This window comes from Mastigoproctus giganteus, chromosome 11, assembly GCF_048544385.1.
Source record: "Mastigoproctus giganteus isolate SK-2022 chromosome 11, ASM4854438v1, whole genome shotgun sequence".
Lineage (NCBI taxonomy): Eukaryota > Metazoa > Arthropoda > Arachnida > Uropygi > Thelyphonidae > Mastigoproctus > Mastigoproctus giganteus.
The window spans coordinates 138,256,994-138,283,927 of record NC_143585.1 but is presented as its reverse complement, the minus strand read 5'-3'; the positions used below and the strand labels follow the sequence as shown (position 1 = coordinate 138,283,927).

The window sequence follows — 26,934 nt, the reverse complement described above, 5'->3', positions numbered from 1 at the left end:
TATGAAAATACTATACCATTTGGAAGATTGATGTATTTCATTACTTTGTTCAGTGGGTGTGAAGTTCACATTGATTTCTCATAAGTCTTTCCAATTGTCAAAAAAAATCCTTGCTCAATCAGATCGTCTTTAGACGCTATTATTTTCTAAACTGAAGCCTTTGTTGCTAGCAAAATTCTGCCCCACAGGGGTGGAGTTTTCAACCCATACTTTTTGAACAATATTCAATTACCTGCAACATTGTTTAAAGTTTTTTTTTGCATTACTTGGACAGTTAAGATGCTGGGGATGGTGACTAGCTTTTGAATATGACATTATCTTCACTTGCTAAAAGATTTTACATTTAATGTAAAAATGAGCACACTGCCAAATATATTTTAAGATCAATAAGTAGCGAAAAAGTACATTTTATGTGAACCTGGCAATGAACTGATTTTACAAATCTATAATGCTATCTTGAAACCAGATTTATTATTAGATATGTGTACAATAATTCTAAATGATTGATACTGATGAGAAGCTGGGTAGTACTATGTTCATGTTTAAGAATAGGAAACAGCATTTAAAAAAATTTTTTTTTTTAATTAATTTGCTCTTGTAAATAACATGATCTAAACAAGAGTACAAAAAATATGCGTGGAATGTAATAAGCAATAGTTTTCTGACTGTCAAAGTTTATAAAAAAGTAGGCCACTCACTTTACATAATTATAATTTAGCTGTAATAAGTCAAGAGTGCAACTTTTTCTTCAGGTTCTCTGCTAGCTTGTCCAAGAATTCAAATGTATTCAAGTAATCTGTTCTTGATACACTGAAAAAGAAAAAATCAAAAGTCAATTCTCCTCGGAGTACTGATGATTTCCCCCCCCCCCCAGCTAATCATTAATAATACTAAGTACATTGGTGATTTAAAATTTTCTACACTTCAGATAGAGGGTGCAACATAGGAGCTTATTCTGTTCTAAATAGGGAGAAGTTGGATTGAACTCAAGTGTATGCCAGTTCTTGTATATAACCATAAAGATGTTCCTTTGAGTAGTAACAGCCCCATTTGTTGAAGTTAGGTGTGTGAGCATGAAAGTATCTGGGACCAGAATCTCAACATTTTGCTGGATTTGGTTGTTGTTAGGGCCATATTGCTCCAAGGAGAAGATATGCGGTGGTCACGGGCTCGAACCCACGTCTAATCAAGAAGTGTGTGCTACGGAGGCGCCATTTTGGTGGAAGGTATAGCAAGTTATTGAGGCAGGATTAGTCACCTATGCAAAGAGGGGAAACTTTTTTTTTTCCCTGGTAGATCAAAGGCCAACAGAGAAGAATTAAAGAAATTAAGTGAAGAAGCTGTGTGCAGTCATTATTAATCTCAACCACATTAGTATATGCAACTAGAAAACCAAAGTCAGCTGGAGTTGTGATCATTAAAATTACCTCTATGTTAGGAAAGGTGTCACGTCTTTTGGTAAGATTTTGAAGAGAGAGAAAAACTACCATGATTGCTGGCTTAAGTAGACCTCTATTACTTAAAACAGTAAAGTTCAATTTTAACATAATTCTGAACAAACAATACTTACCCACTCATGCCTTTAATGCAAATAGCCAAGTCTTTTGTCATATATCCCTCTTCAATTGTTTCAACACAAACTGATTCCAAGTGTTTTGAAAACTGTATTAATTTGGTATTGTCATCCAGTTTGCCTCTGTGAATCAATCCTCTAGTCCATGCAAAGATTGAAGCTAGGAAAAAGACATTTCAAATGAGAAACTTTTTTTTTTTTTGGAATATTTATTGCTTATTTCTATTACTGCACTTTGTGTGAAAAGAAAGATTTAGTATCACACTTCCCCCCCCTCTTCTAGAATTTAAAAACTTATGATTGCACTCCTTCAGCATTAATCTGATGGTCAATACAGTTATTAAAATTTTGGCTCTGTGAACTTAAAAATTGTCAGTTTTAATTAGGTTCCCTTATTATCACTTCAAAAAAGGTGCTATTTAAGATCATCTGAGAGACTGCCACTCAGGAACTTTAAAACAAAACCTCCATGTTGAAATTTTTTTTTAATGCACTTAAATATAACATGCAAATACATAGAAACATTATCTGATTGTGGAGGTTTTCTGAGCCAAGTTAAAAGTAGTATTGAAAAGCTCTTGAAGCAATTTCACTTTAAAAATGTTTATTATTACAGTTGTAGAGCTTTAAATGGGAGAAATATTACCCTTCCCCCACCCCCTTCTCAAATTAGGTACATACAGCACCTGCATTGTGTATTTCCAATGTAAACAAAATTAATACATTAGCAGCTGTGATAAAAGTTATGTCTTGGGGGAAGTGAACACGAATGTAAATTTCAAAGGTGCCACTTGCAGCTTTGAAAAATAGGATATACCAAAATTCCATTGATGGTATGAAGTTCTATCCTACAGTTCCTGCACTTTGACTATCATATCATCTAGTTGATTCATTAAACTTTAAGGCATGGAGTTTTTCATGCATAAAATTGAAAAAACAAAGAGATAAAATATTTACCAATAGGATTTGTAGATGTTTCCTTTCCTTGTTGATGCATTCTATAGTGACGTGTTACGGTTCCATGAGCAGCTTCCGCTTCAATGGTTTTTCCATCAGGACAAACTAAAACACTGGTCATCATGCCAAGAGATCCATAACCTGAAATTTTGTCAAAATGTGAGGTCTTTAATAGTACAGACACAATATAAAATAAAACTGGATACACTAAAATTGTATTCTGTTGACAGATTGGTTACATGCTTCCCTTTGGTACTACAGTAATAGAGAACCAATGACAGGCCTCAAGACATCTTTAAATCATTTAATACTTGACTTTACGTAAGTTTTTACATCCAGTAGGAATAAATGGAGGTAATGTGAACCCAATAAAACTTTTGTTTTGGTAATTCATTCCAAGGCCTTGGAAGTTGAAATTTTCGCTATATAACTAAGCTATTTATCTCTCCAAAAGGACATTTTTATAATGGAAATTACACTACACTTTCATTGTTATTATAAGAATCAATTTGCTATATAACAGTGATGGCGAACCTTTTTGAAGAGTGGGTCAATTATTTTTATTTCTTTTTTAAATACTAGCCCGTGAGTCATAAGTTAGTGGCCTCAATTAGAAAGGGGGGGGTAAAAAGGGTGCCAATTATTTGGAAACATCAAACATTTCATTAAGAGATACAGTTGAATCTTTTTGGTTCTCACTTTAGAAATAATCCAAAAAAGGTTTTAGTTTCCTTTTTGATTTATAACTTTTGCAAGTGAAGAGCTAAAAAAAAATATAAATATCAAAGCTTGATTTGATACCTTGTACTGCACCAGTATTTGAATGAGCAAGGAATAAAAGAAAACACTTTTATTTTGAAATATTCTTCATTAATAATTAACATAATTACAGATACAGTATGTGTAATAAAGTTGATAAAAGTATATTTAATGCGAAATTTGTTGTCGCTTACTTTCAGACAGTTTCTTAATAATAGGTACATACTTCGTGTTCATTACTTCAATTCATTTCCAAGTTTATTCCTGTTGGAAGATTTAACAATTTTTCACATGAATATGTGAACCCGAACATTGTGAGAAGAGCATTAGCCAGTTTCCTCATACATGTAAAATTGTTCAGTAAAGAATACCGTGCGGGATCTGCATTACTTTCTGAAATTTTTCCTTCTACTTCTTTGAAAATCAAGTTTTCAAATTTATTCTTCCACACTATGCTGCTTTGGAATTCAATTAATTCCATTTCTAAGTTAGTGATACCTAGCTGCATTGTATCATACTCTGCTTTATGTGGGCATAAAATAAAGCGAAATGTATTTTCCAAACTTTTAAATTGATTATCTCTCATGGAAAGCTTGTTTTATTTCTTGAATGTCAAGAATATTTTGAAAATGTTTTTGTAATTGAGGAAAATATTTCATGGTGCTCATTTCCAAATCTTTAGTAAAGATGCCAAGTTTTTTCATAGATATTTTCAAACATCATTAATGCAATTTGTCCATGTCCCTGAAGTTTTTTTGTTCATTGAAATGCTGAGTGATATCACATAAGAACATTAAATCATTTAGCCAATCTATATTTGAAAATTCATCATAACTATTGTTTTTTTTCATTCAAAAAGAGCTTTATTTCGTCTAATAAAATGACAAACTGATTAAGAACTTGGCCGCAACCAAGCCATCAAACATTGTTGTATGTCAAAATCCCAGAATATTGGCACTCAATTTCCTCTAATAATTGTGCAAATTCTCACTTATTAAGACCTCTTGCATTTATAAAGTTAATAACTTTAATTACAACTGGCATTACATTAGAAAATGTTTTTAAACCTTGCTAGTGTATTATACAATGAAATTCTATCAGAGAATGTCTAATATTTTGCTTAAGCTGCTGAATAAAACCAATGTTTTTTCCCACCATATTGGGAGCACCGTCTGTTGTTACAGAAACAATTTTTTTAAATGCATTATCAAATTCTTTAAAAATATCAAGACTGGTACACCTTTCTTTCAATGTTATTAGTTTTATTAACTCTTCTTGCATTATATCGAGCATAACCATTTACATCAATACTCTCATCTAAAGCAATCGAATACATTTCTACAGACTTTATGTATTTGAGAAGAAATATTTCTTTCTAATTCTATTACTCAATCTTTAATAGTATTGCAACTTATTGGTAACTCATTTATACACTTTGAAAACAGAGTAGCACTACATTCTAAAAATGCTTGTTTTACAAACTCTCCTTCTGAAAGAGGTTTCCCATGGCAAGCAATGTAATGGGCTACTTGAAAACTAGCAGCTGTAATGTTATTTTTTGGAGTCAAAAAAGTTTTTAAAACACTTGTTTTTTTTTAATTTTATAAAAAATATTCTCTCCTTTCTTCGTCTGTTGAGAAGCCAAGATTTGAATGCAACTTTTCAAAATGTCTTTTTACATTGAATGTACGAGAGGTGACTTTTTCGTTACAAATAACACAGAGTTGTTTGATATGGTCTGGAGCTTGTACCGTTAGTTTTCATTTTTTTTTAACCACTGACATAGTTCAGGGCTACACCTGCAAAAATATATATGTAGGATGCAATAATTTTAGATGAACTTTTATAAACATAGGCCCACTTACATTGGTTATGTAGATGAGAAAAATTAAGTTATCAATTTATTATTGACGCATGTCAATACTGCGAGAGTGTGAGCTGGCAACTTTGTACTAGCCCGATACATCTCCGTTCTTCAATGCAATGACAAATCGCGCCAAGTTTATGTCACAATGTAATGAGTCACCCACACGCGTAGTTTAATACAATAGAACACTGTTTGCCGACATGCAACATCCACATTCCACTTGGATTTTTGTTATTTTTTTTTTTATAAATCTGACATTACATATTTATAATTGTTTAATATTTTCGATTATCTTTTCTCTCTGTTATAATTAAAAAAAAGTGGGTCAGTATCTGCCACCACGGCTATATTATGTGATGGAGAGAAAATTACCCAAACTCAATTTAAGATACCAGCATGTGATTTTTTAATAAGGCTTAACTAGGATGAAAGATCAGATTTCTGAACATGAGGTGGCTCTTTGAAAGCTCCGCGGTCACCAAGCATTATTCAGTTAAGCAACACTCATAGTATCACGGAATGCAGTGTGATGATCGCCAACATTCATCATGCATGATCAGCTGACTTTAGCTGTTGTAACCAACAATATATACGGGATTACACCATTCACCGACTAAGCTCTTCATCGCGAAAACTGTGTATTTTAACGCTTTTATTTTAGTTCAGTTTGTCGGTCATTGCTAGAAAATTGTGTAATATGCAACCCTAAGCTTGCAGTAATTAGTAATGGCTGCTGTTACTACATTGTTTTATTTATAAATCTTAAGTGATACTTTTTAAGCATGTTCACACGCTTAGGCATCTATTGTCTGCAAATAACAACTTTACATCTAGCTGATGGATTTTCATGAAATTTTATATTTCAAACTTAGACAAATCCAGCAATTTAAATATATTTTTTTTTTTACAGACTAATTGGGGGAAAGGGGTGTTCGTTAAATCGAATGTAATTTAAAAAACATTATTATACGTGCCACTAAAACATCTGTTAAAAATAAATTTACAAACAACAGAAACCAAACTATACAATGTAACTAATAGAGTGTTTCCAACAGTTTTTTTTTCATTTAAATCCATTTTATAGGGGAAAAGAATCACAATTTTCGGTTCTGGTGAAACAGGTCCAGTTGATCAAGTGGTTTCGAAGAAATCATCAAGCTTCAGTTGCCTCACACCTTGGTTCTGCTTCCTTATTACTGTAGATTGAAATTTTCTAAAATGTTCATAATAAGGAAGCACATCAAGGTTTGATGATTCAGTATGATGTAATCCATATGTTGTCTTATAACAGACAATTTAGGATGAGGCACAACTGATTCTTCATCATCGTCCTCTTGTTCTTTACCTCAGAAAAAATTTAATATCCGGATCACCTTCAGCATTTTTGTTGCTGGCCCTCAAAAGTCCATTTCAGGTTCTACGTCGGCCAAGGTAGTTATCTTTCTACGCAGCTGCAAAGCTGAAGATAGCAGTGTCCTGGTGATTCTTGTATCAGTGAAGTACTGTTAGGAGGCAGAAAAAACACATTTAATTCTCTCAGCATTAGGTGCAGTATCTAGCAGTAAAACAGCCTTTATTTCATGAGAAGGAATAAAATGGTCAAGGAACCAAGCATTTTTTGAGTGGGAATATCACTGGTAATTGTTTTTTTTTTTTGCCTTAGCATTTGCACAAAATAAAACTGAAATTTACTCCTTTTTAGCTTACAACCAAGGGTGCTTGTAAGCCTAGGTATTTTCAGGAAGCCCAGTCTCATCAGCATTATAAATGATGTGATAAAATGAGGCAGTCATTTAGATAATTTCTGAAAGCCTGAACTTGTTCATCTGCACCTAAAGATTCACCATAGGTTCTTTTATTAACAATGCTGTGGCAATTTCAAAAACAGCACATTATTCACAAATAAAAAAAAGGTTTTAAATTGAGGGCCTACTGTATACAGTAAACCCTCACTAATCTGGATCAAAATAGGAAAACTTCAGTTCACAGTTGAGTACAGCAGGCCCTCGCTATAACGCTCTTTTACAGGTTTCATTTTATGGAGTTGATAGCTTGAAAATGAATAGCACAACAGCATTAAAACATTTTGCACACTAATTTAATTGCAGTACAGTTACGTAGTTCCGAGATCAACATTTTAAAAATGCTCAAGTATATTGCTTGTAATAGGCGCGCGGGTGCACAAGTACACGTGCCTTGAGTGACCAGAGTTCAAGCCCGTGACTGCTGAATACGGTGTTGTATCTTGTAAACTTCTCTGACCGTTTTAGGCCTGACGTAGCCCAGTGGTCAGGAGCGAGATTGCATAGCACGCGTTCCTTGAGTGGACCGGGATTCAAGCCCGTGACTACTAAATACGATAAATATTTGTATTGACAATTTATTGTAAACTCTACTGACTTAGTTGTTGTGCAGGAGTATAAACAGAAAATTTATTTATACGCATTTATCCAAAGTCTAGTCACTACTCAGTACAGTATTAGACATTGTGCATAACAAACAGTTTATTCAAACATTGTATCGTAATTAATGCATTTACATTTTCGAAGAGTTAATAATGGCGGAGAGGAATGAAAAGCAACATCTGGATGCAGTACAAATGTAAGAAAAGACTGAAAATTAAATTAGACGTTTTGAAGCGAATCAATTCCAGTCAACAAGTTAGGACTGGCAAGTTTAACAGTGGGAAAGACAGCTGTTCTACTGCAAGCAACTAGGTTTGTTTGTTATTTGGTTTTTAGGAGCAGTGTGCTAGGCCGGCTATTAAGGATTGAAATGGAGAGATTAACTAATTTTATTGAAGATAATATCCATGCAGAATTCAGTTAAGTTAAAAAGAGAGAGATTAGCCTATATGATGAACTGAAGAAAAGTCACCTAAAAAAAAAAAAATGTGGACCGATTTAAAATCCAGGGAGAAGCCGCAACTTACAAAAAAGAACTTTTAAAATTAACACATGTGTTATACTTCTCAACAAGTTTTTAACATAGATGAAGCAGGACTTTTTTGGAAATGAATGCCTGAAGTGGTAAACGCTGCAGGGGGATTTAAAATTAAAACGCCTTTTAGTTTACCAGGAAGAGGGCCAAAATCGACACATTTCATAATTAAATTCATGATTTTAATTGGAATTTTAAGTTTGATATGTAAGTAGTTACCACATAATTATATACATTTGTGCATCTTTTCACTACCCTTTATTATTGATTAGGAAATATCCTATGTTACCTTATGGAAATGCAGCATTAAGCAGAGGACACCTGTACTGTACTTTGGAAGGCAGATGGGACAGGTGTTACTGCTTATGTCATCACTTCATTTGCATACTTTTTTATATAACTGTTGGCTAAACCACAACACCATTGTCTTGTCGAGGTCCTCTTATGTAGAATGTTTCAACTGTTTTTCTAATAGTAACGCTATCAGATGTGCCCACAAAATTTAATAGATGCACATCTTTTTTGGGGTGCGATGCACTAAAAAAAACTAAACTTTTTTTGAGCTGAGGATGTGAAGACAGGTTGCAGGATAATAGGGTACATTCATCTCCCAATCACGACTTGTAAAACATCTGTTTATTACTTGAATTTTATGATTTCCAGTAGATATATATCTATATTTTTTTATTTTGGAGTGTCCCAGCCAATTGAAACACTGTACAACTTCTGAGTCTTCTATCAATGGATAAATGTATTGATTTTCATCAGCACTACCGATAAATTTCAGTTTTTTTTTTTTTGGTCTATCTTTCACTTCACTAATCTGGATTAGCGAGGGTCTACTATACATAATTTTAATGCAATATCACTTGTGAAGAGTAATAAATATTATACAGTTTTCCTTAATCAGAGAAGAGGAAAGCAAATGGTTTGCTAATACAGACTTTGGCATGGACCAGTTTGTTTTCCCTCTATTTAGCCAAAAATTCAATTAATTAAGAAATGTAACAGCACATACATCAGCTAACTTGTTTTCATAGCCAGTTCATGTTCATTACTTTGGGTGTAGATAACAAAGTTAAAACAAAACATCCAGATTAAATAGCAATCTTCTAATCGTTTGAAGTTCTCATACAGACATATGAATACTTCTTTATGCCGGTAGCCACTAGTAAAATTGCTCTAAAACACACAATTTCTGTTCATATCATTCTATAATATACCCTTAATTTTTCACAGGACAGAACTCCAACTTACTTTACGCCTGAATCACCTTTGTATACTGGAGTGATAAGACTGTCAAATCTAAATCGTAAACAAAAGTGTTTTTAACATCAGTATTCACAAATGAACACTAGGATTATCATTACTAAAGTTATTGTGCTTGTTTCTTTGCCTTAATATACCCAACTTCTGGAGAAGCTTTACCATTAAAAAAAAAATACATAGGATAAATTAATCTTCGAGTATGATTTCTGTAGGACTAAAATGAAAAAAAAAAATTGTTAGATAGGGTCTGGGGATAAATCCAGATGAGCAGTTGTATGCCATCCAACTGCTAGAAAGTGAGTTTTTGTTATATGGAGCATTAGCAACTAAGGCCGCGGTGGTCACGGGCTCGAAGTGTGGGCTACGGAGGCACCAAGAGAGAAGAAGAAAGTGAGTGTTTTTCATGCAATAATATAATAGAGAGAGAGGTGGCAGAGCTGAGCAACATTGGTCTCCGGGAATAGATTTACTTCTGCACAGAAATAAATAAGTGGTCTTAGTAGGTGGAGAATCATTTTCTGCACCAATCAAAGCTTTGTTACATAGACAATTGACTAAAATTCTGCAGCCAAGAGTGTCCCATCATAACAGGATGGCTGAGGTTTAATAAAACTTCCAAGGGAAGAATATTCTAGTTGTGGCTTATTCACTTGGCATCCATTAAAAAAGGTCCAGGTTTCAGCCCGGCAGAGATGGAGAGTTTGCCCTCGTGATTTGCAGGAAACATGCTATAGGTTTTTGCCTGTGCCTAGAAAAACCAACCTGTACTTTTGTCTACTACATCTTTATTAGGATGACAAAATCCAATAAAAATTCCTCTCACCAAGATAAGGTTTGAATGCAGGCCTTTGTCACTGGGTGAACATCAACTCATGGATATTTAGCAGCAGTAATAGTCCTGAATCTTTTATTCACTCTTTTAGCCCAAGTATCTGCATAATAACAGTGACCTTTAAATAATTTCACAGTCCTATGGGGCCTCTATCAACAAATCAAAGGACAGATAAACAAGTAATTAAATACAGAGATATTTTCATAAAATTATTTACCTTGTGCTACAGAATCTGACTGAACATCACCATCATAATTTTTGCATGCCCACACAAATCCCCCTTCTGATTTTAGAGCCTGGGCTACCATATCATCAATTAAACGATGTTCATACCAAATTCCCTTTTGTTCAAACTTGGGTTTGTATTCCCTGTAGAGAAAACACACAAAATCATTTAATCAACAATTAAAACAACTAGGATTCTTATATTAAAAAAAAAGATTTTCTTCTTTTGACAGTGTGGAAAAAAGAAAATCCTTTGGTAATGCAACTAAAATTTTCCCAACATAAAAATATTTTGTACATGCAATGCTAACACCAGCCCTATGGGGAAATACAGGAAAAATTAAGCAATTATAATTGCTTTTCTAGTTCCTCCAGGAACACTGGAGCGATTTCCATAATGTTTCATGACACCCCAAAGTTCTTAAAACACTGTCTGTACGTTTATGATCCTCTCTTTATATCTGCCTGACAATATCAATATGCAAGCATTATGGTTTTCAGGAAAATTTTCTAGTATTCATGAAATGTTAAGGCATCAGTAAGGTCTTTCTATGTTTCTGCTGATTTCCCCTGAAACCAGATATGTTTAACTGGACTGAACATGCAATGATATCACAAAAACTGATCCATTACTTGTTTGAGTTGATCAGAATAGCATGGTAAGTTTTTAGATGACAACCATGCTTTTGTTGCAATATTTTCAGTGAACAAAATTATTAACCTTCCACCTTTTACTGAAGGAGCTTTCAATGTGAATAATTCTCTTCAAAATGCATTTCTACTATCCACACTTTGAGACCAACAATGACCTGTTCAATTAAAGGAAATGTTTGTATTTTAATTATAAATAAATGTGACTCCCTGGGAATTTCACTTCCCAAACATTGTACCCGTTTCCATATGGAGTAATAACCTACAAAATTCTGTCAGTAGCTTTTTTTTCAAATTAAAAGTTTTAGATATGCAATCACCTGAGAGAGACAAATCTTTTTAACTGAAATCATTGCTATTTCTAGCAAGCTAGACGATTTTAATTCAATAAAAAGTTTTGCAATTAGACAGTATTTTGGTCTATTTATTTATAATATCAGTACTGATGAAATCACCAGTCATGCATTTCTTTTTTCCAAATGTGTGAGGGAAAAAAAAGTGTGCCAATATAAATTTCTGCATATAGAAAATTGGCTCTATTTATATTTCCAATACCAGAAAAATGTAAAAGTTGAAATCCACTGCACATTAATTATCAAGTGATTTTTTTTTTTTTTGACAGTTATTGAAAGATAAGACAAGCAGCACTGACTATGGTGAAATAAAACACTTAAATCATCTGCATCCACTTCAAAGTTCCAGAAATGGTACAATATATAAATTCATTTACTGAATAGGTTTAAATAGGAAATAGTCACTGGAGGCTAACTCTGGACTATAAAGTGGATTGGTAAGTTCAGTAAAATCAGTTTCTCACAGTGAGGAACATGTTTCCTCACCCGTAACAATTCAGGAGGTGAAAGTTTCAGGATCCCTTCCATAAAGCTCTGAATTGCTTCTGCACAGGGGTCAGAAATCTGAGGACCCACCTTGCACTGACCTTAGTCATCCCCAAATGTTTATAGAGGATGGTTATAACTATTCTCTCAGATATGGCACATTTCTGGAATGGTCACTGTCACAGGCCTTCCTGTATGCAGATCATCTTCAATGGACTCTCTACCCCAATTGAATTTTTTTGGCCAAAATTTCATCTGGTGCCACTTTCCTTCTTTGGTGAGAAACTTGATGACTGAACAATGCTCCAATTTCAGCAAATCCATAATTTGACACAGTTGTTTTTTTTTTTTTTTTCTGTTACAGCAGCACAACCTAAAAACATAGTGGGATTCAAGTTGAGATATGTAGGAACATCATGAATCAAAGAAAAATAGCTATGGGAAGTAACTTAGATAATTCATTGACTGCCCCTCATACAATGAATTTAATATGAAAAGATATGTGTTTAGAAAACTTTGATCTGGATTTCTCCTTGCCACAGAACTTTCTTTTAAATAAACATTTTATAATGTAAATATTACTTAAATTAATAGAGGCTTATATAGGCTCAAGCCTAGAATTTATTTAAGCTGTCACCTTCCACAACAACAGATGGAAGTTTGTTCCAACAATCAACCATCCGCTGGCTAAAGGCAAATTTATGCCCTCTCAGGTGTGGAATCTGAGCAAGAGGAAGAATCCCATCAGCATTGAGCTTGCTCAAACCATTTTGGCCAAAATTTCATCTGGTGCCACTACCCTTTCCTTTCCTTCTTTGGTGAGAAACTTGATGACTGAACAATGCTCCAATTTCAGCAACCCTTCGCTCCACTCACTAATCTCATTGCTCTACATCATTCTTAAAATGAGGTCTTGAGACCTGTATGCAGTACTCAAGGTGTAGCCTGACCATTGCCTTATACAAGGGGATAATCACCTCTTATCCCTGATAAATGACAACAATGGACCCAACACAGGCCCCTGGGGGACACCAGAAAGAGCAGTATCCTTTATCCATAGCAGCAACTTGCCCTTAAATTACCAAGTAATAACATTGTGATATAAACTGTTTACTTTGAAATACCATCTTCTAGATTTTACCTGATGTTAGTCACATCATACAGATTGGTTTGAAAATGACTGCAAAAATACACTTCACAGCAATTATAGCTCTTTTATTAGCAAGTGATCAATATTAGCAATTTTTAAATTAATAAATCAAAACATTGTGCTTCTGAAGGAATGGGAAAGAATAAATAAAATTAATAATTAGGATTTCTCAACATTATTGGCAATGTACCAGGTTGAGAGGCTGTGGCTCAATGCTACATCAACTAACTACCAGGATATATTATTGTTAAAAAAAAAAACAAGGGCAAATTATGGGTGACTTTATTTACTCTGTCTGAAAAGTATAGAATACATAACAGTACAGGAACCATTAGAAGATAGCATCAAAAACAGGTTGAAGGATCCTTTAGGCTGGATATAAAATGCTCTATGAGAAACTGATGGTGAAAAGAGGTTCTCAAATGTGAATACAAAACGGACAATCAGCAGGAGTTACAGGTATTTTGGCTCAGTTTTGCTTTCAGTTATAAGAAGTGATGCAGACTACTGTAATATTATGATATAATTATCACCTATCAGAAAAACTACTGATGCTAAAAGAGGTTAAGGTTCCAGGAGTACATGGTTTAAATTTTTTTTTTTACAGGTGACCAGCTGTGATAGCTATAGTGTAACAAGCTTTTGTTGCATTCTGTACTACAGAAAAGCCAGCTATACCTGGTTTATTACCTAATATTAGTTGTAGTGAAATGGTGTGTTCTGAATATTGTTCAATTGTTATTCTAGCCAGGAGCAATCCATGTATATACTGTTGTAATATAAAAACTGAGCTGTATAAGCAACATGAAAATGGGGGAGCCAGAGGTTTGGGACAGAACTGGTATGCTTGTTGTTCCATTATTGGTTGGTGATGCTCTCTATCTATTTTGCTGCACAATATAATAATAGGTTATGTCACTTAAGCTTTGATAAATAAATAAATTTTCTGTTTATACTCCCGGACAACCAAACGGTCAGAGGAGTTTACAAGAAACAGCACCGCAGTCACGGGCTAGAACCCCGGTCACTCAAGGCACGTGTACTTATGCACCCGCGCGCCTGACCACTAGGGATTCTGCATACAGCCTTTGTACCACTGATTTAACATTTGCTACTAAAGCTTTGCATAACCTGCTTTGATGAATGGGGGTCTAACCATCTGAGTCAAACTGGTGCCCAAAACAAGTGTTTCAAAAAATACTTTATTTATTTTTTTTTTTTTTGTTACCTGTTCATCTAACTTTAGCTCTGGATACAAGTGCAATTCAAGTTTCTTATGGCTCAAGCCCTTATAATGATAGTTCCTCACAGTTTGCATGTTTTAGGAGATGCTGGGCAGTATCAGCTGTATTTACTCCATTATAGACTTGGTCGTTCTGGCTGCAGGTTCTTTCTCACTATATGATAATTTAAGATATCATATAAATCTTTACTGTTCTTTGGAAAAGCAAGGACTGTAGTGTGATTTTTTTTTTTGCCAATATAATGAACACCATCCTGGACTTTTTTTAAGTATATATATGGAATCTGTTGTTAAAGGGATTACATGAGTGGGCATTTGGGAGCTGACTAGGATTGGTACAGTGGCTTACAATTTTAGATCTGTTTCCACATTTGCATGCTCATATCTTCTTTCTTTAGTGTGTATTGGATCTACTAACAAAATTTTTCAAGAAAATTCATGTATTGACAGCTTCATTATAAATTACAAAAACTGGTGTCAAATAGAAAACACCACATTGCTATATAGCACCTTTCTTGGATGTGTATTTGATCTTGTAACAATTTGAATATAAAAAATATCTACTGGCAACCACTTTATAAACTTGTGGAACACAGGAGTCAGTCTGAAACCTTCACCTCAGTTTTCAAAAATTTCTTTGATATGTATTTCACATAAGGCCTAATGTAGCACCCACTCTTTGAATGGAGTGTGGTTCAAGCCCGTGACTGCTAAATGCAATTGCATTCATCCTAAACTCCACTAAACAAGAACTTTTCTTTTATAATCACAAATCTATTAGCCCAGGTTTCAAAAGTTTATGAAACCCTATGCACAGATTTATTTTTTGAAATTTGCATGGTTACAAAATCTTCCTTTTGTGTGTATCTGAATAATAGGGAAATTTATCTATTGGAAACTGCATTATAAGCTTTTTTTTTTTAAAGAAAGTTTAAATGTGCCAGCATGCTACTGAATTTCCTTTCTAGGTCTTTCCACCCAGCCCAAGTTCTTATGTAATAACCAGAGGTGTTACTTTTTAAGAGATTGTCAAATCTTGCAATCATGCCAATGATTGCATTTGTCTTTAAGAATCCATGCAAAAAGGATTAACATGTCCTGTTTTTGGTACAAGCAGGATTTAAACTAATGCAGTGGTCTTAATTCTCACAGTACAAAACCTGACATTGCACTATTATCAAACAGATGGCCTGGCCACTTGTTTACAACTATTTCACGATAAAACAGACTGCCATATCAGCTATTTTATACCTTTTAATGTTACTATTATTCACTAAACTTCATATCTTAGCATGACCAATTTGACATTGCTTCAGAACAGCTCAAAAAATGTGTGATTAATATTTTCCAGAAACAGCAATGCATACAACCAAAGTTTTCTCCAGCTGGACAACTCAAATAGGGAAAAACAAGAGGTGGCTCAAGGTCACTCAATTTTCTTCACCTGCCTCACAAACACTATGAAAAAGAAGGCCTAGTGATTGACACTGAGCCACCTCTTGTTTTTCTATACACTATATTAGAAACTGATAGAATTTCTCCACCATAAAAAATCATGTAAATTCATGAAGAGTCTACATAAGTTTTTTTTTTTTTTTTTTTCCTCCAATGCAAAAATATTATTTCTGATACTTCGTGTCAACATTAGCTTCTATGGAAGAGGTAAAGTTCAGTTGTGTCACTATGCAAGGCAATATAGTTAGAAGAGCTTTTGTATATGCTGAGGTGATTTGGAATAACACTTTCATAAATATTTGATCAGGTAAACCTTATATATAAAAAATTTTGCATACAGTATGAGTCATAGAAATGTTCAAAGTTTTCACTAAAGGTACTAAATTATTAATAATCCCACTGATTCTGCTTGTACAATTTTAAATCTTGTTAATGTATTTTCATTTGAAAAATCCAATCAAACAGGTCTGCCCTTCGCTGCAGAAATAGTGTTTCTTATGGAAGCATCTATAAACTCAGTGCTGTCACAAAGTATGAGCAACATTTGTTTTAACCAACCACTAGTACTATCTTTCAGTCATTATTTACATCCATAGACAAGTTCAGCTCTTTGTGCTTCTCAAACACCAAAGGTGGATGGGATGTCTGTAATATTAAAGAATTCAGCAAATGAGTGAACCATACCATTACAAATGCTACTGAGATTGTGGAGATGGAAACATCTTGATAAGAATAAGATCACAGCCTGGATACAATTTCAATACTATATACTAAGCTTTTGATTTGGTTCCCAGTGAGAGGCTATTGTAAAAATTACAGCATGTTGAGATAAGTGGGAGGGGCCTCCCATTCTGATCATCCCCAATGATTTAAAGATTGTTACATAATCACAGTGAAAAATAAGAAATATATCTTACTCTGAAAGATGTATATTAAAATTTTAGTGAGAAAGAAACACTCACTTTTCATATATTTCTTGAAAAATATCCTTGAATCTTCCATCATATTTCTTTAAGATTGTATTCTTCGTACTGAAAAAGAAAAATTCCCATTTGGTGGTTTGGTTTCAGTTATATAGCAACCCTACTACTGTAAAGTTTATTTAATTTAAGAAAAAACAAAATATTTCAACTTTTCTATTTTGCAGGAAACTAGCAATGTCTAAGACTATGAAGTTTTACAAAAACCCCAGACAAAATAATTTTCAGGGCCTTTAAATAAAAATACTCCTATTACTCATTATTAAGACATGATATAAATTTTATATCATTTACAAGCCTGCAACAAACAGATGTTCAGTTCTTATTATACATGTGGAAATTAATGCTATTAACTAGTTTTAATTGGTCAGGTGCAATTATTTCTGTAATAATGTTCTTGTAAAAAACCATACACATCAATAAGTCTGTTAACACTGGATGGATGTGCCAGAATTGGACTACTATTGGTAAAATGATGAAAGAAGGAAAAGTTATACATGCAAAAAAAAAATTGGCCAACATGATTTTTATCTCCAGTAACATATCACTGTAGTTAATTTTTATGCATAAATTTCATATCAGTTTCTATATCTTACTACCATACAGGGAAGTAAATAAGGAAGGAGAGAATTAATGTTTAACCTTGTTTGTTTGTCTGTCCTCCAATTCTCTTACAGTAATGGAAAGACAGCTGTAAGTGAATATGCATACTGTTCCTTCTGTGTTCTGCTTAGCAGAGTTTATAATTATTGTTTAAGCAGAAGCAAAGGAAGTGAAATCATCTGGGAAATTTCTGCTAACAAAAACTCAAAATCTATGCTGTTCTTGTGGTGTAGTAAGAACTGCACATCTACATGACAAAAATATCACATAGGTCAAAAGAAAAAAAATATGACCTGTAAATCCCCAAAATAAGCATGATTAATATAAAGAGAATTCTTTGTGTTGCAGATTTTGCTGGATTACCAACTACAAAATTATGAGCCATACTTAATTAGGCAAGAAGAGTTTAATGACTTAGTTCATGATTTGTTAATTATCTAAAGAGCAAGCTGAACTCCTTGTTTACAACAGTGGAAGTTACTTAAAGCAGGGACTAAAATTACAGCACATTGAAAACATTAGTGGCCTTTTGAATGAATGGCATCTATTTATTGATGCTTCAAAATTAAGTTCCAACAACTGAACCAGAAAAAAAAAAAAAGTTCTTCCACCTTTGCATATAAAACTTGAATAAAGAAAGTTAGCAGTTGTGCATGGATTTCTTGGAAGAAAGAAGATAATTATGAATCTCCAGTGTCAACTATACTGTAATGTTATAAAAATATGGACTGCAGATGTCTTTGAAAATTCAATTTATTCCTCAATGTGGGAGGTTACTGCTGCTTCTTAAGAGGGAAAGTAATATGGACAATGGAAGTGTATGAGGACCGGTACAAAAGTAATGCCTCCTAATTTTTTGCTTTCAAAATGGTGGATGTTACAGATATACATATCAAGGAAGAAGTGGCACCATCAAAAGTCATGGGGTCTTTCTTGTGGACTTCTTGGTGCATGGCACCACAATCAACTCAGATCAATATGTGGAAACATTGAAATCCCACATCTCTAGAGTTCGACTGGACAAAAAGCTTAATGAGGTTCTTCTCCGAGACCTCACACCAGTCTGTGCATGCTGCAGGCCATTGCAAAACTGGGGTGCACTGTTCTCCCTCACCCCTATCATAGCCCAGATCTTGCACTTTCTGACTATCACCTCTTCAGCCCACTGAAGTATGCACTCCATGGAACCCATTTCGCAGACAATAACCAGCTCAAGCACAGTGTTCGCAGTCTTCTAGAGCAAGAGTAAGGACTTTTACAGGAGTGGAATACAGCGTATGACTTAGCGATGGAAGAAGTGTGTAGAAAAATAAGTGTTTATTGAGGATTAATTGATGTAAAAGGCATAGTTGTAGAAAAAAAATATATGAGGCATCACTTTCGTACCTCTCTTCATATTATACGTTGCATTAGTAGAGGCTTATGCAGAATCAGCCAAAAAAAAAATCCCTCCATTCATTCCAAATGCCTGTCCAGCTCAGCCTTAAATTTATTTAGGCTATCAATTTTCACAACAAAAGATGGAAGTCTGTTCCAATTACCCCAGGTCTTTTCCACTTCCGAGTGCAGTACCACACAGTTAGTATGTTTCTCTTCGGTTATTGCTACCCATACGCAATACTTTGCATTTGTCAATGTTAAACTTCAGTTTCCACTTCTCAGCCCAACTTATCTAGATCCAGTTAGAGTAGCATACTGTCGTTAACAACTCTACCAACCTTTCCGCATATTGATCTTTGTATCATCAATATCACTGATAAATATACAATGGGCCCAATGCCAAACTCCACAAAGAGCAGTGTCCATTGATTACCACTCTCTGTCATCTCCCACTCAACCATCTCTTAATGGTTGAGTGGGAGATTCTCTTTCTGCAACAGTATCAAAAGCTTTCCCGAAATCCAAGTATACGATATCAAAATTATTTTTGGCATTCAGTTCCTTTGTGACCACATCATAGTATCCAATCAAATTGGTGAGACAAGACCTTCCTTTAACAAACCCATGCTGTGTCTAAACTATTACTGTAGGCTTGTCTAGATGATCTTGCAATGCTTCTTTAACCAGTGATTCCATTATTTTTCCCCAGAGCACAAGTTAAACTAATAATTATAAAATGAACAACCTTCATTTTTAAGGAAGTACAGTAGTATTGTATGACACTAGTCATTCATTACAATTACAGTATATCTTTCAGTGGATCAATTTCCTTTAGAATCTGCAAATTTTGTTGGCCGGAGTAATTTGTTCAAATCTTTAAAGGCAAATTTCCACACATCCATCCTTTTAAGCTTAAAAGGATGGGGTTCATCTGAGAAAGAGTAATGATGGCATCTTTACTCTTTCTCAATCACGTCATTGTGCAATTTACAGATTGCCATTCTTCCTAAAATTAGGATTCCAAACCTTTTTGCAGTATTCCTGATGTGGCCTAATTATTGTTTTGTAAAATGGGATAACCAGCTCTGTCCCTACATATCACCGATCAAACTCCATGAACAATTCTAGCTGCCTATTTATAATGTTCAGGACAATGTGTGGAGTGGTCAACCATTGAAAAAGTTCAGCAGACCAGCTTCATATCAGCAAGGATATTATGCGCTCTTACTTCATACCACACATATTGAGGGCAGATAGTGAGTCAGACTTTTTTTAAAAAAATCATAAATGATGATGAATCCTGGTGCTTTACATGAGTTGGAGAAAATTCACCAAGAACAAAAACTCCAGTTCCACAAATCTTGAACCAAAATATTTCAGAGATCCAAATCACTGGTGAGGTAGTTAAACTAGGTTCCACACAACGAGATGTATTTTGAAAATTTCAATTTTTATGAATGTGGTCCTAAAACTTTCATACACACCTTGTATTCCTAAAATTAGAGTATAATGAAAGTAAATGTGTGCTTGTTTGCATTTTTGAAACTTTAACACAGTCCATATAATTGCTGGAGGTCCTTGGCAGGCTTTGTAATCCTCTCCCTCGCTTCAAGTTTCATGCAGTATTTCAACTTCTTATGGCTCTCAAACTGTTAATATCAATCCACCTAACACTATTCTCACATCCTTCCTATTAACAAGCACTCTCTATGCTAAGATAAATTATGCATGCCAACTTACTGACTACCACAACATAGCTATATATCTCAACATCTAGTAACCTAACTTCTTTTAAAAACACAATGCTTACATATTTAACTAACTTAACCTTCTTTATAACAACAATGATAGTATGGTAAGCTCAACCTGTTAATACTACTTCTTCTAGAATGTTTTAAACACACACTGACCATAACAACTTTGTAAACTGTAAGGGCATTTTATCCTTCCCTATGGATTTTGCTTCAGCTTTTACAAGGCTTCTCATTTTTTGGAGTAGCAATGTCAAGGAGGGCATTCTTAATTTTATCATAACCACACACCTTTTATTGCACCATTGTTTTTAGCTATCCCGTTTCCCTGTAATGTGATTTTAAACAAAATCAAATAACATTGTAACACTCTTTGAAAATGGAATGTAGAGAGCTGTAGAACTTTGTCTTGCTTGCATGCCTGAATATTTGCTACTCGTAACTGTGAAACCTAAATATGTTCTGATGTGCAAAATTTATGTTTCTAAAAATGCTTACAATTATATAAAGTCCACAGAATTTTTCACTTCATCAGAAAAAAATTAGTTTTTCCTAATGTGGTTTGAGAAAATCATCACATTCAAGCCAGGTATTAATAACAAAGTAATGGCAACATCTTCAGATTCAAAGACTGTTTTTCATTTCAGATGCCAAAAAATAATTCTTGTATTGCATGCAATTTAAGGTATAAATGGTATCTTTGAGAAATAAAAGAATGGCAAGCCTTTCAGGTATCTTTAAAGTACCCAACATGTCGATGTGAAAATGAAAAAAATGGCTTCAACCAACTTTAAAAGCCAATAAAGAAAGGTATAGGATTATTACTCAATTTCATTACTGACTTGATCACCATCATCCTCTTCATTAGTATCACTGTCACTCTCATACAAAAAATGATCTTCAGTGCTATCCATTGCATTACTTATACCACAATTTCAGTCTTAACATCACGCCATGACTTCAGCACCCATTCACACACTTGTACCAACTAAGCTAATGCTAGTAATTACTGATGTTATTATTGGACATTTCATCCTTTCTGCAGGCATTGTATCATCCATTGCACCTGCATGTTATTGTTGAATGGCTGTAACTGGGAAGTTAAGCCACCCAGAATTACCGCAAATTCTGTGTTCATCATTTTGGCCAGTTTGTTTGATGTTTTCAGTCCTATGTGCTCTAAATTGATCCCATACTAGTAGTGCATTTTTACGCAGTAGTCCACCAGGGCGCTTGGACCAAACTTTTACAAACCAATCCTTGATACATTCTTCATCCATCCCATTGGTTGTACAAGTACATGAATCCAATAGTACAATTTTGCCTTCTTGATGTACCTGCCATTGATTAGGGCTTAAATGTATAACTTGAATTCACATGTTACTCCAACAACAGCCTAGTAATTACTGACCAGTGCACTGACCATAATCACAATGTTAACTATATTTTGTCGCTTGCCAATTTTTCTGTTTTGAGCATGCACAGGCTGTTGTATTGCCACTTTTGGCTTCTAAGATGCAGGGTGATTTTTTAAGGTATTTATAAGCTGACAAATATGGTAGTATTTTTCCTCCAACACACCACTGTCTTGTTTTTCTAGACATGTATACTCAGTACATATGTACAAGAACTTGAAACTGCATCACTAGGTACAACGAAAAATTAAGTCATAACCTGTTGCTGTAAATATATCAGTAGTAGAAATGTGTGCTACAGCACATGCTTATTCATATAACAGTAAAGGATAGGTTCTATGAAAGCTATAAATTGTCTGGACTGATTTAAGTTCAGTTGCTTTTTTTCCCTTTTATCTCTCTCCTGAAGAAAATCTGTATCAGCTCATCAGATTATTCCAATTTTCTTTCAAATTTGCAAATGTCTGAAACTTTGTACTTTCCATATTTTTTAAACACTATCATCTTTCTTTCTTTGCACACAATTGCTTTACAGTATGACCCCCAGGGTCCTGAGCCGGATATCATCAATCTTCTCTTCTTGGCGATTCCCTTCTATTCTCTCTCACTCAGGGTAACTCGGAAATTTTTTTTTTTTGGCTGGTGCAGCATAAGCCTCAGGCTTCCTTGCACCATGTAGCTAATAATAATGGGCAGTAAGATTACGTACATTTAGGAGCTTTACACACAAAATATCCAACAAATCCTCAGACGCAACAGTAATGCTAGTGATATGGCATATTATAGCATGATGAGTTGTATAGAACTTGTAACTGCCAGAATGGTCTCCTGACTAGGACAACTACTTGCTTTAATGGTCATTGTAAACAGAAATGATGCAACCCATTCATACAGCATAGTGCAATTGGAAACATGATCCTCAGACCAATTAAGTAGGCTATTGGCACACAGCACTTGAATTATGCTAGTGTCCAATGCATGGGTCATGCCATCTCCATGTTGTGTGACATCTATTCCACTGGACAGCACCTTGTGTCCTCCTTGATCAAAATGCATAAGGGAACACTAGATGAACATTGCATGGGCTCAAATACTTCCCAGCTTACCTGGTGCAAATGATCACCCCTGTTGGAACTTTCTCTAGCCCATTATTTGGGGCATATACATATGATAGGTTTCCTTGTTTAATATACAGCAATTTCATTAAATGAAACTATAAAATCATACCCACATGTTAGTCAGCAGATATCTGATTTCTATATAATTCAAATTTAATAAACTGAATTCCACTCAAAAATATTTTAAATAAATAATGTTGAAAAATCAAAGGTTACCTGAGATAAAGAGGATAGTCTGCCTGCAAAGCATACTGAAATGAGCTGTGTGCAAAATCTGTTATAGACTGAAAAAAAAACCAGAATAACATACATATGAGAAACAGAAAATAACCTGCACAGTCTGGCTATAGCTAATTACAGCTCAAATGTGCAAAAAATATAAATTGTTCTAAGAACTACTCAGCAAATTTTTTTTTTTTTTACACCCCTTACAATTCACAGCAAGAGTTCGATACTTGGTCATTAGCATTAGTAGAGGCATATGATGCAAGCTTATGCAGCATCAGCCAAAAAAAAAAACCCCTCCATTCATTCCAAATACCTGTCCAGCTCAGCCTTAAATTTATTTAGGATATCAACTTCCACAACAAAGGATGGAAGTCTGTTCCACCAACCAACTACTCGCTGGCTAAAGGCAAACTTCCACACATTTATCTTACATCTGAATTTATGCCCTCTCAGGTGATTATTCTGAGCAAGAGGAAGAATCCCATTGCATTGAGCATTGAGCATACTCAAACGATTCAAGGCTTTATACACCTCGCCGGTGCCTAGTCTCCAGACACTGTAATTTGCAAAACTTAAGCCTTTCTTCGTAAGAGCAACCCTTTATTCCATTCACTAATTAATCTTGTTGCCCTTCTCTGTACTCATTCCAGCAGCTCTACATCCTTCGTGAAATGAGGACTCCAGACCTGTATACAGTACTCAACGTGTGGCCTGACCATTGCCTTATACAAGGGAATAATCACCTCCTTATCCCTGCTAGAAAAATTCCTGTATATCATTGACAAGACATTATGAGCTACTCTTGCAGACCATCTGCACTGCTCAGAAAACTTCATATCTGCCTGCACAATTACTCCCAGGTCCTTTTCGTTCTCTACCACTGTCAGTGTAGTACCACAGAATTGATATGTCACTCTGGGGTTACTGCTTCCCATATGTAGTACTTTACATTTGTCAATGTTAAACTTCATCTGCTCAACTTTTCTAGATCCTGTTGCACATTGTCATTAGTGTCCTTGCCAACCTTCATATCGTCTGCAAACTTGGACATTAAGCTTGATATATCATTTATAAATACAGAAAACAACACTGAACCATGAGGAACTCCACTCTGCTTTTTTTTTTTGTTAGTTGTCAGCACATCAGCTTCTGTAGCCATAGTGCACCTCCCAAGGTTTTTGCATTTTCTACTCTGAGGCAGGATTTGAACCCACAACCTTTAGGTCGCCAGGCAGGCACTCAACCATCCCTTTATCCATAGCAGTAATTTGCCTCCAATTTGTTCAGTATCTTATTATTTTATTTAAAAAATGCACCTTTTTAAAGTATCCCTGTGTCTTCATTCCTAAAAAAAGGGTTTCAGGGAACTGTACTCAGATAAAATAACATGAAGCATATCCCCACCATTTTCTCATGGTCAGTACAACTGCCAGTATGGTAAACTGCAAATTATAAATAAATTTTATTTACCTCTTCTCTTTTACCTAATGTAATTTAGATATAACTTTATTTTTTAAATAAGAAAAAAGTGCAAGAAATATTACATGACTGGTTGTGAGATTTCTGATGTTGGCTTTCACTAATCATGATTGATAGCTTGGGATCACCTATATTTTAGCCTAATGTGAAGATACTCTTTTGGTGAAACTGAACTGGAGAATGGAAATTCATTTATAAATTGCAAGAAGCATAAAAAAATTCACTCAGTAGCTTTTATAGAACTTTTAAAACTCTCACCAAGATGATAAAGATAAGGAATGCCAGATTTGCCAATGAAAATAAAAGTAGTGGTAAAAGATTCACTATAACTCCCATTTGTGGAACAGGGGCAATAACAATATGATATGCTTTGCCAAGCATCAACACTTTTGTATTTTAATATTAACCAGCAATTAAAAAAAAAGCTGAATGCTATGTCAAAGGAGCTGGCTCAAGACATATACTACTACTTACATTGTAAAGTAGTAGTTTGTTTTCCCTACTAACTTTGCTAAATGAAGATCAGTTGAAAGAATAAAGTGCACATGCTCAGCAGCATTGATTTTTCCAGACATGAGCTGAAATCATAAGAAGTCACTATAGAACTTTCAGTGAAAATACACCATTCTTTGTTCATAATAGCAAACTACAATAGCAGTATGAATGGCATTGATTTAATTGCATCTCATATTATGACTACCTTCACAACGAGTTACCATGATATTGCACTACCTCGAATAAGTAACGCTTTATGACTACTGTTACTTATTCTCGGCAGATACCACTACTCAGACGGCACTATTTCAAGGCTTGGTGGGCAGTAGGTACCCTGGTGTTGCAATCATGCCAATCCAATTATGAAGTATAACTCTGCAATATTATGCCTTGTGCATTTATTTCTTCATGATAAGAAGTAGTGCACCTGTGAGTACATTCAACAATACAAACTAGATATTGTTAAGCAGGTCCCCATGTGTCTAATGAAGTGGGCCAAACAGCATGGCCATATTCTAAATGAATCCCATGATGGGTCATGTTTTCTTCGGCTAGCAGAATCTCCACAAAGTGTTACAAGTCTTCTTTTAATCCATGTTGCAGTTATGTCATTTGCATTATGCAACTGAAATCAAAATTTGTTAGACCAGGCTAGTTATCCTTCATCTGCCACATCCTCCTTATGATCAACGCTGTCCACTGCAGAATGTTCCCAGCAAATAATGTATAGTTCTTTAATTACTTATAACAGCAGTTCTCAAACTGTGCAGCAATATAATTTACCAGGGGCACCATGGATGATGTAATAGCTTATGTAAAATTTCCATGGCAAGTATTAATTATTATTTTTTTTCTATTAGATATCTACTACTATATTATTAATGTAAATAATTATAGAAAATATTTTGGCTATTTCTGACGTCCGTCATCACATTCTCGTGATCTGGTTACTATGAGCGATTGGTTCAGGTATTTTTGCCCATTGTTTGAATGGTGCAGTCATGAAATCCAAGTACAGATCAAAATTAAATGTGTGTCGCCATTTTGAAATGATGCCTAGGTTTGATGAATTATGCAATAAAAAGCAAGCAAAAACATCACATTAATGTTTTTTAAGAATAAAATAATATCCCGATTATTATTTCATGCATTAACATATTAAAAATAAGAAATTGCACAATTATAGATGTTTTACTTCAAGGGAGGTATGGGGTCAGAAAGTTTCAGAACAGCTGACATAAGTTGAACCATCTCTGTGCTTACTAAGCTTTGCTGTATATGATCACAGAATATTTTTCTTTCAGGTTGCCTGAGAAATAAAATCATACTTAAATTTTAGAGACACAATCACCTTATATCCAAAACTTAAAAAGGCTGTGATACAATAGTTTGGAAAGTCTCAACAACTGGATACTATCTTTGTCTGGCATTGTGCTTATATAGCACAAAGTGATGTGTGGGAGTGGCTGTTTGCTCACTACTGTCAAGTGATTAATGCATTCCATTGACTTGTTCATTCTCCTCTCTTCTTACTTTTCATTGAATACTATTACAACAAACCTAGGTCATATGCATTGCTGGTCCTTTTCGTATACAATACTGCCCAGCCAATCCTCAAGATGTCTTTTAGCTTTGCTGATGTAGCTCACATCACATTTCAGGTGTAGGGGATTTAACTGGATAGGGCACATGCATGTGGTTTTCCAGACTCAATCACAGATAAAT

General features: G+C 34.6%; 1 protein-coding gene across 1 annotated transcript in view; it reads right to left on the bottom strand.

Annotated features, from left to right (window-relative positions):
- Positions 1-620: 620 nt before the first annotated feature.
- Positions 621-26,934, bottom strand: part of Idh (isocitrate dehydrogenase [NADP] cytoplasmic) — a 100,375-nt gene continuing 74,061 nt past the window's right edge. The window contains exons 7-12 of the mRNA XM_090385106.1: positions 23,224-23,291; positions 16,723-16,791; positions 10,415-10,566; positions 2,531-2,671; positions 1,571-1,733; positions 621-810 (exon numbers count right to left, since the gene is read on the bottom strand). Coding sequence (XP_090241232.1) covers positions 729-810; positions 1,571-1,733; positions 2,531-2,671; positions 10,415-10,566; positions 16,723-16,791; positions 23,224-23,291 — 675 coding nt within the window. The 3' untranslated portion in view covers positions 621-728. The remainder of the gene's footprint in view (positions 811-1,570; positions 1,734-2,530; positions 2,672-10,414; positions 10,567-16,722; positions 16,792-23,223; positions 23,292-26,934) is intronic.